This window comes from Trachypithecus francoisi, unplaced genomic scaffold, assembly GCF_009764315.1.
Source record: "Trachypithecus francoisi isolate TF-2019V2 unplaced genomic scaffold, Tfra_2.0 Lachesis_group15, whole genome shotgun sequence".
In the NCBI taxonomy this organism is placed as follows: domain Eukaryota; kingdom Metazoa; phylum Chordata; class Mammalia; order Primates; family Cercopithecidae; genus Trachypithecus; species Trachypithecus francoisi.
In genome coordinates, this window is record NW_022681460.1 from 80,307,251 (window position 1) to 80,321,162 (window position 13,912).

At 44.9% G+C, this 13,912-nt stretch overlaps 1 protein-coding gene across 2 annotated transcripts in view; it reads left to right on the forward strand.

Annotated features, from left to right (window-relative positions):
• The first annotated feature begins 220 nt into the window (after window positions 1-220).
• Window positions 221-13,912, forward strand: part of MAP7 (microtubule associated protein 7) — a 218,707-nt gene continuing 205,015 nt past the window's right edge. Inside the window, exon 1 of one of the 2 annotated variants that reach the window (XM_033235361.1) lies at window positions 221-1,034. In XM_033235361.1, the coding sequence (XP_033091252.1) occupies window positions 968-1,034 (67 nt within the window). In that variant the 5' untranslated portion in view covers window positions 221-967. The remainder of the gene's footprint in view (window positions 1,035-13,912) is intronic. The other variant, XM_033235358.1, reaches the window with a different exon arrangement.

A 13,912-nucleotide genomic window follows, 5' to 3' on the forward strand; every position in this document is an offset into this window, starting at 1 on the left:
CCTGGCGAACACGGTGAAACCCCGTCTCTACTAAAAAATACAAAAAACTAGCCGGGCGAGGTGGCAGGCGCCTGTAGTCCCAGCTGCTCGGGAGGCTGAGGCAGGAGAATGGCGTGAACCCGGGAGGCGGAGCTTGCAGTGAGCTGAGATCCGGCCACTGCACTCCAGCCTGGGCGACAGAGCGAGACTCCGTCTCAAAAAAAAAAAAAAAAAAAAAAAAAAATTCGTTACCTATTGCCTTTTTTTTCTGGTCTTCCTAAGTAAGCCAGAAGTCACAAGGTCGTTACTAATGGGAAACCAAGAAAAAGGAAAGCCACCTCAGCCGGCACAAGCCTCTCTAACTTGTGTGCCCTGAGGCTCATCAGATGCGAAGACCTGGCGACAAGATAGGGTGGTCCGCAGTGGCTTCCTAAAGCGCAGATCCAGGCCAGCTCCCAGCGTGGAATCCGACCCATGTACTTCGTCTCTCCACGTGGCATCAGATGCTCTGCTGGCTGTCACCGTGAACTCCAGCCCTCGCGGAGCGGACAGTGACCTGGCTGCTTCAGAGTTCGGAGGGGAATAGCGTCTCCGTACTCTCGTCCCACCTGGGCTGCTCCTCGGACCGCCGCTCGTCCCAGACTCCAGGAGGCGCCACCAAGCCTCGCCAACCCCGCTCCCTATCTTCGGGAGCCCTCAGCGGGTCAGCCGCGGTGACCGGAAGCTCCGGGCAGAGGTGCTGGTTCCGCCCGCCGCTCTTCCAGCCGAAACTCGGCCGCGGCGGTCGGAGCGGCTGCCACACCGCACCTGTCCGCGAGGGGGCGCGCTGGGCCCAGGCCGCAGCCGACTGCCGCGCTCTCTGCCCCCGCCCTCCGTCGTCCCCAGACTGCGCTCACCTGTCTGGGCCGCTGGCCCAGGAGGCGGGGGCCGGCGGGAGCCAAGCCGAGGAAAGGGCGGAGCGGCTCTCCGGTCGCGTCATCGGAGCACCATGGCGGAGCTAGGAGCTGGCGGCGACGGCCACAGGGGCGGCGACGGCGCAGTACGGAGCGAAACAGGTGACCGCGCAGCGGGGATAGTGGGGGTCCCGTGCGCGCGGGCAGGGGCCGGCGGGCTGGCACCGAAATCACCCGGCGCCGGTAGCCCCCTCCGCGCCCGCGCGGCCGCGGCCCGGAACAACCGGCCCTGCGCGCCGCGCACCCGGGCTCCGAGCGCGCGTTCCCCCGCCCTTCGCCGCCGCGCCTCGGCAGTCCGGCTCTCTCCAGCCGGGGTTCCGGCCGCCCTCGAGCGCTTTACTGCGACTTTCCCGCAACAGGTGGAGGCGAGCCGGGGTTCGCGGGCGGGTGGGGGGAAACAGACCCCGGCCGCTGACCTCCCCGCCGCAGGCTCTGGTCTAATTCAGTTGAATGGGAAATCGTATCCCCCAGATCGAGCCAGCGGCCAGAGAGACGGCCAGGTGCGATTGGCAGGACGAGCAGTTTCTGGGCACCTCCTCCCGCCTTCCCTGGTCGCCCCGGGTGCCAGGGGCTCCTCGGCGGGGTCGGTGTGGGGCAGGACCGCGGGGTGAGCGGCCCGCCCCCCAACCCAGTGCCCGCAGTGGCGACGACCCTCGTCCGAGGGGACCGAGCTCGGGATGGCCGGGGCCCAGTGCTGCATGGCGCGGGGTTGCGAGTGTGGGCTTGACGGGATCAGACATTCGTTGACTTGTCAGAGTTCTTCGAGAGTTTTTTGTTTTCAGTCTGTTCAGGAGCCCAAAGGAGGATTGTTGGCTCTGCAGCCTGGGATTTGGTGGTCAGACCTCTGTGTTGAGGATACCCCTCCCCTACAACCTCCAGGGGCACACTTGGGGACAGGGGATCACGTCCCCAAGACTAGCAGCAAGGCTTCCCACCCCCGCCCATCTCTCCATAGTATGAAGCCAATTTTTCTCCCTCGTAGTTTTTTTTCTCCAGAGGCTATCTTGCAAATCCATCCCTCCCCACTGGTTCCCTCTTCTATTCTTGGCCAGTAAGCTGTTTCTGTATCTTCCTACACTTGGGGATGGGGACGGTGAGGCAGTTTCTTACTTTAAAAAGAAATTCAATTCTTAGACTCTCCAATTGCAAGCTGTTTTCCACTTCCGTACACTCACAATCGGAAGCAATTGTTTCCTAAATGTAAGAATCACTGTCTCCCCACCGTCAAGGATGCTTATTTTAACGTGAAAGGTCCACAGAGCTCTGAAACAGTATTTGCAAATTATGTATCTGCTATTGCTAGGAAGAGGTTGGGTACCCAACGTCTTATGATTTAATCCCTTCAGCCAAGATACTTGAGGTTAAGACTGACAAAGTACCTTGAACTTGTTTATTTTTAAGTCATACTCCTTCCTGTAGGGAGTTTGTCTTAATGTGTTTGCAAGATTGGTAGATCATTATTTTGGTTTGGGGTGGAGAAGAGATGCCTTCGTAATTGCTTTCGGGAATTTGATGAGCTAGACGCTGGGACGGGGCTTCCCCAATTTGGTGCCTAACCCTGACTCAGTAACTGCGTGTGAAACAACATTGTTCTAGCGAGCTAAGTGTCAATTTGTGCTCAAAAATAGTTTGTAGAATCTGCACATGAACAACTTGTTCAGACGTAAGTGAACTAACTACAAACTGTAGCATATTCAGTGCCTGAACATGTTAAGGAATAGGCCGTGCTTCCAACAATTAATATACAAATCAACCATGTGCCTGTCAGTGTAATATTTTCTTTTATTAAAAAGGGAATTAAATTGGCTGTTATCTCCTTCATAGAAAACATTTCTTCTACACTTTTGCCTAAGAACTTCAATTTCCAAAGGACACATTTTATATATGGTCTTGAATAATTATACTTTATAATTTCACTGAAAACTTAATTCTGGCCTCACATCTCTTTCCTATTTTTCTACCCCAAGATTACTATTAATGTTTTTAGTGTTCAGAAGCATTTGTGTCAGCAGGTGCCAAAGAAAGAAGGAAGGTGTAAATGTATTTTTTTGACTCTAGATGATAGTTATTTTGAGAGAACAAGTGGGATTGTTTGAATTTCAACAACTTAAGTTATTCCATGTATTTAAAACACATGACCTATGTCTGAATATGAGACTTTAATTTAGCACTTTATTCTGGTGAACATATTTCACATTATACACACCCAAATACTGCAAGTCTCATTTTTTTAAACCATCAGAAGTGTGTATGGAAATGGGGGGTGGGTGGGTGGCGGTGGACAGAGAAACCTGTATTACCATCAAGAGTTGAAAATTGCCACCTTAAATGGCAACATTTCTTGAGGGATTAATTTTAATTTTTTTAGATCTCATTATTATGAGGTAGAGTCCACTCTTTTTTTTTTTTTTGAGACAGAGTCTCGCTTTGTTGCCCAGGCTGGAGTGCAGTGGCGCGATTTCGGCTCACTGCAAGCTCCGCTTCCCGGGTTCACACCATTCTCCTGCCTCATCCTCCCAAGTAGCTGGGACTACAGGCGCCCGCCACCATGCCCGGCTAATTTTTTTATATTTTTTTAGTGGAGACGGGGTTTCACTGTGTTAGCCAGGATGGTCTCGATCTCCTGACCTCATGATCCGCCGGTCTCGGCCTCCCAAAGTGCTGGGATTACAGGCGTGAGCCACCGCGCCTGGTGAGTCCACTCTTAAATAGCTCTTAGTTTTTGTGTCTCTGTACAAAGACTGGTCTAATTTTAGGGCACTTTAGGTTAGAATATCAGGTTATTATAAAAATGATACCTGTAATGTGTTCGGAATTATGTGTGTGTTTGTGTGTGTGTGTGTGTGTGTGTGTGTGTGTGTGTGTGTATCAAAGATGAATTGACAGTGGTGGCGTGCAGCCTATGAAATGAGACTGTTCTTAAGCGTATCGAAAGCTATTATATAAATCCAACATTTAAAAACTATATTTCTGTGGGTATATATTTATCTGCTTCTCAAAGTTAGTCAAATCACATTCCTTGTGGTGAAAACGTTTATTTTTTTTAAGGATGAAAAGCTCTTCCAATAGATTTTTCTTGCCAACAGCCAAAGTTAATTAAGAGCTGGGGAAAAAAAATTGCCTTGGAAACAAGTTTAAGACATCACCACTAGAGGATGTCGAGTCCTTCTTCAGGCTTTTTTGAGTAGTCGACCTACGTCGGGTGATATTCACAAAACTGCCTTGATCCAAGCTTTGTGTATTTAATTTTATGTTCATGTTCAAGAGCTGTGGAAAGCAAGTGTACAGCACTAATTTCCTAGTTTGATAGCCTGTTTTAAAAACCTCCTGAACTAAAAGCAAATTTAAAGCTGCTTTTGATTAATTCAGGAAACTTTGATGCACAAAGGAATAAGTTAATACCAATAACCTGTCAATTCTGTTGATATTTTGGGAAATGAGTCATGACTTAGAATGTGGAACTGGGCTTTTTGTCCACTTTAGCAACGTGTGTGGTGAACATGGCCTCTTTTGTGACCATTGTTTCATGAACTTTTCCATATGAAAAAGTGACCCTGTAGTGTCACTTAACTCTCAGGGTCTACATTAAATATCTACAAATAGGGGCTCAGATGACAATTTGGTATTAAGCTTGTCCTGTTTGAAAGAGATGCTTCATTTGCGTAGCTAGATAGCTTTTCTCCTATCCCGTATGGCTGTTACCTTTACATCTTGCTAAGTAGGGGGAAACATTATTAGACTAGGCAGTTGTGCTCAGGAGCATGCATTTATGTGATATTGATAGGCGTGTGTGAAATATTTTTACACAGTTTATTTACACTGGCATTTTCTCTAAAAAAAATTCTAACATCTTTGCTTCCCAATGCATGAGAAATAATCATTTGGAAGAATTATTTTTAAAAACTCAGGCCTTGTATTGATGTAAGAATTGAAAATATTGAGGCTTAGAATAAGAAATGTGTGCCTTCTTGGCCGGGCGCGGTGGCTCAAGCCTGTAATCCCAGCACTTTGGGAGGCCGAGACGGGTGGATCACGAGGTCTGGAGATCGAGACCATCCTGGCTAACTCGGTGAAACCCTGTCTCTACTAAAAAAAAATACAAAAAACTAGCCGGGCGAGGTGGTAGGCGCCTGTAGTCCCAGCCACTCGGGAGGCTGAGGCAGGAGAATGGCATAAACCCGGGAGGCGGAGCTTGCAGTGAGCTGAGATCCGGCCACTGCACTCCAGCCTGGGCGACAGAGCAAGACTCCGTCTCAAAAAAAAAAAAAAAGAAATGTGTGCCTTCTTTATATTCAGCATTGTGGTGGTTAGAAGGCTGTTGAACAAATGATCCTTGAATTTTGCAAGGAAGACAAAATTCACCAACAAACAGTTGCAGGTTATGAGAGTTCGGTGAAGGAGAAATCACTTCCGGCTATGGTCAGCAGGAAGAACATACTGGATACAGCACTGAAGTTAAATTTTAAAAAGTGGTAGAACCGGAGATCTTTATGTTAAGTGAAATAAGCCAGGCACAGAAAGACAAACATCGTATCTTCTCACTCGTTTGTCGGGTCTAAAAATCAAAACAATTGAAATCATGGACATAGAGAGTAAAAGGATGGTTACTAGAGACCCAGAAGGGTAGTGGGGGTAGGGAGTGAGAGGTGGCAGGGAGGTGGGGATGGTTAATGGTTTTTTTTGTTTCGTTTCGTTTCGTTTCGTTTCGTTTTGTTTTGTTTTGTTTTTAAAAAAAAAGGCCAGAAGCAGTTGCTCACGTCTATAATCCCAGCACTTTGGGAGGCTGAGAGGCAGGCGGATCACATGAGGCTGGGAGTTTGAGACCAGCCTGGGCAACATGGTAAAACCCCATCTCTACTAAAAATTAAAAAATTAGCCTGTGGTGGCGCACGCCTATAGTTCCAGCTCTTTGGGAGGCTGAGGCAGAAGAATCACTTGAATCCGGGAGGTGGAGGTTGCAGTGAGCCGAGATTGCACCCCTGTACTCCAGCCTGGGCGACAGAGCGAGACCACGTCTAAAAAAAACAAAAAGAAAGAATAAGACCTACTATTTGATAGCACAGCAGGGTGATTATAGACAGTGACTTAATTGTACTTTTAAAAATAACTAAGAGTGTAATTGGATTGTTTGTAACACAAAGGATAAATGCTTGAGGGGATGGATACCCCATTCTCCATGATGTAATTATTTCACATTGCATGCCTGTATCAAAACATTTCATGTACCACATAAATATACCTACTATTTACTCACAAAAATAAAATAAAATTAAAAAAATTTGTTTTAAAAAATAAAAAAAAGTTTTAAAAGTGGGTAAGTGGGATATAAAATTGGATGGAGGAAAAGGAGAAAAAGGTGCAGATGTGAAAAAGAGCAAAGTTTTGGTCATATTGACACGTGTAAAGCTCAACGAAAGTCCTAGATCAGTTAGGAATGACTGTTCACTGAAGCCAAATTGTGGAAGGGCTGAAGGCCAAACTGAGAGGTTAGTATATTTTTCTGGGAAGGGGTAGTGGGGGGAAGTGAGGATGCTTGAGAATAAAGAATATTGATTAAAGCAGGCATAGTCAGGTAGCTCTGTACCCATGAATCTTGAAATCTTGATTGCAAGTTCTAACAAGAGCTCAGCTGTGCCTTTAGCTGATGAAAGCAAAATTCCTGCCTCTGGGAAAGTCATTCTCTTCCATTGATTTTTTTTTTTTTTTTCTTTTACTGCTTTAGGAAGGGTGCATCTGGAGGGATGGGAATACATGAGAAACATCTGCCTAGCCAGATTAGCCAAATCTCTGGAGATCAATGAAGGGCTAGGTCTACTCAGCCGGTCCTCATTTCAAAGTAGCAATGTAGACTTGAGGATGGGCTGAAGAAGAGTTCAGTGACATACACACCAACTTTGAGATTCCAGCAGAAATCCAGGCAGTCGTTAGCATGGCAATAGGAAGAGACGATTAAGGTTCTGCAGGGGCATGTGTCAAAGGATTGCACGTAAAAAGGTGACATATGAGACTTCCAAGTTTGAGTTTGGTTTATTGACTTATTGGAAAATATTCATGAGGAGGACCTGTTTTGTTTTTTACCCCAAAGAGGTGGGGGGGCGGGTCTTGCTATGTTGCCCAGGCTGGACTTGAACTCCTGAGCTCACGTGATCTTCCTGGCTCAACTGCCCGAGTAGCTGAGACTACAGGCATGCGCCACTGTGTCCAGCAGAATCAGGTTTTGGTGGGAGAAACAGGGAAAAAAAAACCCTCTGCTTTAGATATGAAAATGTGTGGTATAAGAGAGATCTGTAAGTGGAAATGTTCAAAAGGCAACTGGAAGTATAGGACTAAAAGAGAAAAATAGAGATCAGGACTCTGGGATTCACCCATAAAGGAATAATGACTGAAGGTTTGGGAGTGAGGAGAGCTCAGAAAAACCACAGAAGGGTGAGACGACTTGTAAAGCGTGGGAGGAGGAAGAACCAGCAAAGCAGACAGATGGAAAAGCACAGCTGAGCAATGTCACACCTGCTGAGAAGGATGGAGAGGTAAGGGATTCAAAGACTGATGAAGACATTTTATAAAAAGCTGTTCATTTGGTTACAAGTAGTCACTGACCAACCCCAGAAGAGGAATTTCAGTTGTTGGTGCAAGACTTGGGGCTACATCAGATTATAAGTGATTATTAGATAAGCAGTTTGGGAAGGAAAGGTAGCCAGTTTAATAGACCCTCCCATAAAGCTTGCTGGTGAAAGGAAAAATTACAAATCCTTGAATAGGCAGAGGGATTTTAAAAAATTTATTTAAAAATTTGCGTACAGTCCAGGTGCGGTGGCTTACACCTGTAATCCCAGCACTTTGGGAGGCTGAGGCAGGCAGATCACTTGAGCCCAGGAGTTTGAGACCAGCTGGGCAACATGGCAAAGCCCTGTCTCTACTGAAAATATAAAAATTAGCCAGGTGTGGTGGCATACACCTGTAATCCGAACTACTCAGGAGGCTGAGGCAGGAGAATTGCTTGAACCCGGGAGGCAGAGGTTACAGTGAGCTGAGATGGTAGCACCACACTCCAGCCTGGGCCACAGAGCAAGACTTTCGTTTTTTAGTTCTTGTTGAATGTATAGAGTAATGTAAGCACCACTGTTAACATAATCCCAAAGAGTCCTCTGCCTCCAACCCAAATTCCCTAATGCTGCACCTTTGTAGTGAGACTCTCTTCCTACATCTAACCCCTGGCAACCACTGATCTGTTTACCATGTTCCTAGTTTTGCCTTTTCCAGAATGTCATAAAAGTGGAATCATACATTGTGTAACCTTTTTTTTTTTTGAGACGGAGTTTTACTATTGTTGCCCAGGCTGGAGTACAATGGCATGATCTTGGCTCACAGGAACCTCCTCTGCCTCCTGGGTTCAAACGATTCTCCTGCCTCAGCCTCCCAAATAGCTGGGATTACGGGCATGCACCACCACACCCGGCTAATTTTGTAGTTTTGGTAGAGAAGGGGTTTCTATGAAACCCCATCAGGCTGGTCTTGAACTCTCGACCAAAGGTGATCCACCAGCCTCGGTACCCCGAAGTGCTGAGATTAGAGGCGTGAGCCATGTACCTGGCCCCACATTGCTTAACCTTTTGAGTCTGAATTTTTCACCTGGCATCATGTTTTTGAGATTCAGGCACACTGTTGTGCATATTAGTAGTCCCTTTTTCTTGATGAAGTAGTTTGCCATTGTATGGAAGTATCACAGATGGTTTATCAAAGAACATTTGAGTTGTTCCCAGGTTTTGGCAATTATGAATAATGCTGCTGTAAACACTTACCTACAGGTTTTTGTGTGAGCGTAGTTTTCATTTATCCTCAGTAAATACCTAGGAGTGGGATTACTGATTCATGTAACTGTACGTTTAACTTTATAAGAAATGGCCAAACTTTTCCAGAGCGTCTCAATGGTTTTACATTGTTACAATCAGCGTATGTGAGTTCTGCTTGCCCTGCATCCTCACTCATACTTAGCATTGTTAGTTTTGTTTGTTTTTAAAACTTTAGCCATTTCACCAAGTTCTTTGAGTAAAGCAATGTAATCACCTCAAAGTAAAATAGTGCCTTTTTAATGCTAACCCATGCTCACATGAATTAGGAAAGCCTGGAGGTAGTGTTGATCCCAGAGCCCAGGTATAATATGGAGTTTGTATTTGGCGCTCATATCTTTATTCTCCCTCATTCTTTTTTCCCCATAGTATTTCTTTTATTCTTTTTTTTTTTTTTTTTTAATTTTAACACACCGTTGCTGGCTTGAAGAGCCATAGTATCTCTTATTTCCTGTGGAGTATGCATTCTGAAGTTGATTATGGACGGAAGTGCCATTATATAGCACAGTCCCTGCCAATTCAAGTTCTCTCTTCCTCCTTAATGGTCTGTCTTCTAATCCCTTGAGATATGGCTTTCTAGAACTTGGAAATAACTTGCTTTGTTGTTAGAAAGCTAGACATGTTGGTCATATACCTTGTTTATTACCCTGATTAATTCCTTATTGGCACATTTTGTATTGTCAAACTGAATACTTACCAGTTCTCAGATACAGTGCTTTGTAAAGCCTTGATAGTCTATCATTGGACGTTTCATCACTTCCTCATGGTCTGAGGTTCCATAGGCTAAATGTTCATGGTATTTAGGCTTATTCTTTTTTTATAAAATTCAGTTTTAGTGTTTGTCTAGTTTTCTAGCAGTGATGCTGTCTACCTCTTTACTATCTTAGCTCTTGTAAAACTGTGAGTTATGGTTGACATATTTAAATGGCATTTGGATTTTCTCTTCAGTAATTATTTTCCTTAGTATCTTTTTAATTTGAGAAATAGCCTGTTGAAAAATATCTATAAGGTTTTTTTATTAGGAACCACTTTGAAATTTTTTTTGTAAATATATTTTTTGAGACAGAGTCTTGCTCTGTTGCCCAGGCTGGAGTGCAGTGGCATGATCTTGGCTCACAGCAATCTGCGCCTCCCGGGTTCAAATGATTCTCTTGCCTCAGCCTCCCGAGTAGCTGGAACTACATGCGCCCACCACCATGCCTGGCTAATTTTTGGATTTTTAGTAGAGGCAGTGTTTTGCCATGTTGGCCAGGCCGGTCTCGAACTCCCGAACTCAAGTGATCTGCCCAACTCAGCCTCCTAAAGTGCTGGAATTACAGGTGTGAGCCACCACTCCCGGCCCCACTTTGAATTTTGATTTGAAGAGTAATATGTAGTATTTGACAGTGAGAAGAACTGCATTCAACAGTTCTTCATCCTTGATGCTCCTTTAGGAATAGTTGTGAAAAAAAGAATCATGAGAAAGTGCCAAGGAGGATTGACACACCTGACCAGATGGTACAGACGAGCACAGGGTGTAAAACAATGTAGGGAGGAGGCTGGGAGCAGTGCACTTGGCATATGTGAGCTGCACTTCATAGGCACTGTTAATAAATGATATATCTTTAAATTTAGCGTATTGAGATTTGGGGTATCTTCAGATTTCTCCTTCTGTAACTTTTAAAATTAAATCCTACGAAAGCTTTCTTTTTGGAGTTGGCTTTCTGGTAAAGAGAACTGTCCTTCACTATGGCATAACCTCTGAGTATAAAACTTATTTCCCCAACACTGTTGAATGTAGAAAATAAGTTCTCTAGGATCAGTTTAACTGTCAAGATGAAATTCTAGAAAGGAGCCCTTCGTTTAACACCTCCACCCCTCATCATGAAGCTTCCTTGTTTGCAATAATGTGCATAATAGTTGACTGTAAGATGTGTTCCTGTAGCAAAACTTTTGGCTGCTTCTCAAGATTCGAATCTGGGCTTCTGGTTCTCAGAAGCTCCTGACCCAAGTCTTTGGGCTGGCAGGCACACCAGCCAGGACCTGTTTACTTACTTCTTGCATTCCAGCTGGATTGGTTTCCATTCATGCTCCAAAGTAGTTCAGTGACAGCCTTCACCACAGGCCTGGTGGATTCATTTAAATATGGGTCACTCCTTGACCCTAAGGTTATGTTGTTGAAATGATCATTGGGCCCATGTGCTGGAGTATCACTGATTCACATCATTGGCTCTCAATCTTGGCAGTGATTTAAAATCGCCTGGGGACCATTTAAATATCAGGATGCCCAGGTGGCATCCAAGGTAATTATCTGAGGATCTTGCAGGATGAGAGTCAGGTGGCAGTGTTTTAAAAACTCCCCAGATGGTCTGGTGTGCAATCAGTGCTGAGAACTACTGATTCAGAACCATTTCCTATTATATTCCTTCCATTTGACCGTTGTGGTGGGTGGTGTCAAGTGTGCGCACCTTGCTTATGGAAACCACATGGAAAATCATAATGGCAATTGCCCTAAATCTAGTGAGTTTACTCAAGTTATCTCTTATTTTTGCCCCAGGACTTTTTTTGAAGGAAATACAGATGTGAATACAGGTATGAATACAATTGAATAGCTAAATATGCACACATATACTCAGTGTCCACATGTATGCACATTTCTGTATGAATGTGTGCAGTGAGACAAAAGACCATTCAACTTTCTTTTTTTCGACTTTGCTTAGCTCTCACACTGCCTTCCTCTCCATCCTGCCCCTTAAAACCAGGAAAGGTTAAATTGGGGTAGATATTTAAGTATTTCGTAGAAAATTATACATTTTTCCCGGAGATCTTTCTAGTGACTCCTGACCTCTAATCACCAGGTCCCTGGCTCTGGAGACTGGCACTTGTTTCTTCTATCTATAAATAGTTGACCCAAGTACGACCTTCTCCCTTCCGTGTGACCAGATGCTAATACCCTTCAGGCTAATCTTTCTTTCTTTCACCTCTCTTCTTTCTCACCGCATGCTGCTGTGCCCAAGGCCCAGCTGGTAACCTCTGCGGTTTTTACTGTGCATTTTTTTCTTAGCAGGATTATTCAACTTGTGCTTTGATTATCACCTAAAATTATCATCTCTGGCTCTACACACTGAAATGTGTACAGACACCTCTGGTTTTTGTTTTTGAGACAGGGCCTTGCTCTATCGCCCAAGTTGGAATGCAGTGGCGCAGTCATGACTCACTACATCCTTCACTTCCTGGTCTCAAGCAATTCTCCTACATCAGCCTCCTGAGTACCTGAGACTATGGGTGCATGCCACCATGCCTGGCTAATTTTATTTTTTGAAGAGATGAGTTTTCTCTATGTTGCCCAGGCAGGTTTCAAACTCCTGGACACAAGCAATCCTCCTGCCTCAGCCTCCAAAAGTGCTGAAATTATAGGCATGAGCCACCACACCCAGCTTACAGGCACTTCTGAGTTGCGTTCATGCCTGCTCCTGAGGTTTTGTGCCATCTTTTGTGATTTGAAGCTTGTTCTGGGAGGGCTTACCTTTGGCAGTATGATTTCCTTTCATTTTCTCCTCTTTGCAGCTAGTGTGTTTCTAACTGTGAAGTCCAAGGCCAAAATGAAAAGATCAGTGGGGGATGTTGGATGGGACTGATCCCTAAAAAAGAGTATCTTTGATTTCTCTTTAAGATTATTCAGAAACTGAGCATGTGTGAGACTGTGAGGTTTGAAGCTCAAAACTAACACTAATTATTTAGGGGTAATTGTAACCTACTATTTTGTGCAAGGTCTCTGGAGTCCGGCTGCCTGGGTTCCAATCTCAGCTCCACCACTTGGTACCTGTGGGATCTTGGGCATGTCATGTAAGCATTCTCTTCCTCAGTGTCTTCCTTTTTAAAATGGGATATTGGTAATACCGTTACAGGGATTAAATGAGTTAATACTGAAGTTCTTAGAGCAGTACTTGACACAGCATAAGCACCAAGTGTTTGTTATAATTCTTGTCATAATTCTGAAGATTAGTATTGCATTACTGTGAAACGATGGGCATACCCTGGCATACTAAGTTTCTTCCTTAAGCCATTTTTTATTTATCACAGTAGGCTCTCCGTAATGAAGGCATCAGAATGTAATGATGATTCAGACCTCATTGTAGCTGTGTGATCACATAGTCATAGGCTTGGCGCTGGGATCAAAGGCATCATTAAAGCACTTTGGATGATAGTTTTTGCCTGTCAAATGTTCCAGGAGATTGCTGTACAGTGGCCTGTGAGACCCTTAGATTGTTATGTGATCATGCTAAACACCCGTAAAAGCCCTTCCTGGCTTTTTTTTTTTTTTTTTTTTTTTTTTTGAGACGGAGTTTCACTCTTGTCGCCCAGGCTGGAGTGCAATGGTGCAATCTCGGCTCACTGCAACCTCCGCCTTCCAGGTTCAAGTGATTCTCCTGCCTCAGCCTCCTGAGTAGATGGAATTACAGGCATCCGCCACCATGCCCAGCTAATTTTTGTATTTTTAGTAGAGGTGGGGTTTCACCATGTTGCTCAAGTTGGTCCTGAATTCTTGACCTCGGGTGATCCACCCACCTTGGCCTCCCAAATTGCTAGGATTACAGATTTGAGTCACTGTGTCTGGCCTTGGCTTATTTTTATGGAATCCAAAAGCGTTTTTTTAATGGCTATATCATAGTTCTAATTTTTTTGTTTTTGAGACAGAGTTTTGCTCTGGTGACTCTATCACCCAGGCTAGAGGGCAGAGACACCGTCATGGCTCACTGCATCTTTGACATCTGGGCTCCAACGACCCTCCCATCTCAGCCCCCTGAGGTAGCTGGGACTACAGGTACACGCCACTATGCCAGGCACCAGCTAATTTTTTTTTTCTCTCTCTTTTTGTAGAGACTGGATTTTGCTATATTGCTCAGGCTGGTTTCGAACTCTTGGGCTCAAGCGATCCTCCTGCCCCGGCTTCTCAAAGTGCTGGGATTACAGGCATGAGCCACCGCGCCTGGCCCATAGTTCTAAATTTTAAGTCCTTTGCTAAAATATTGCCACAGAGGTATGTTGCTTTACGCCATACAGAGATGGACTTCCTAACACCCATTCTGACTGTAAACAAGGCACTAGCACCACATTGACTACGCTTCTCTACCAGGAAAATAGAGGAAACAT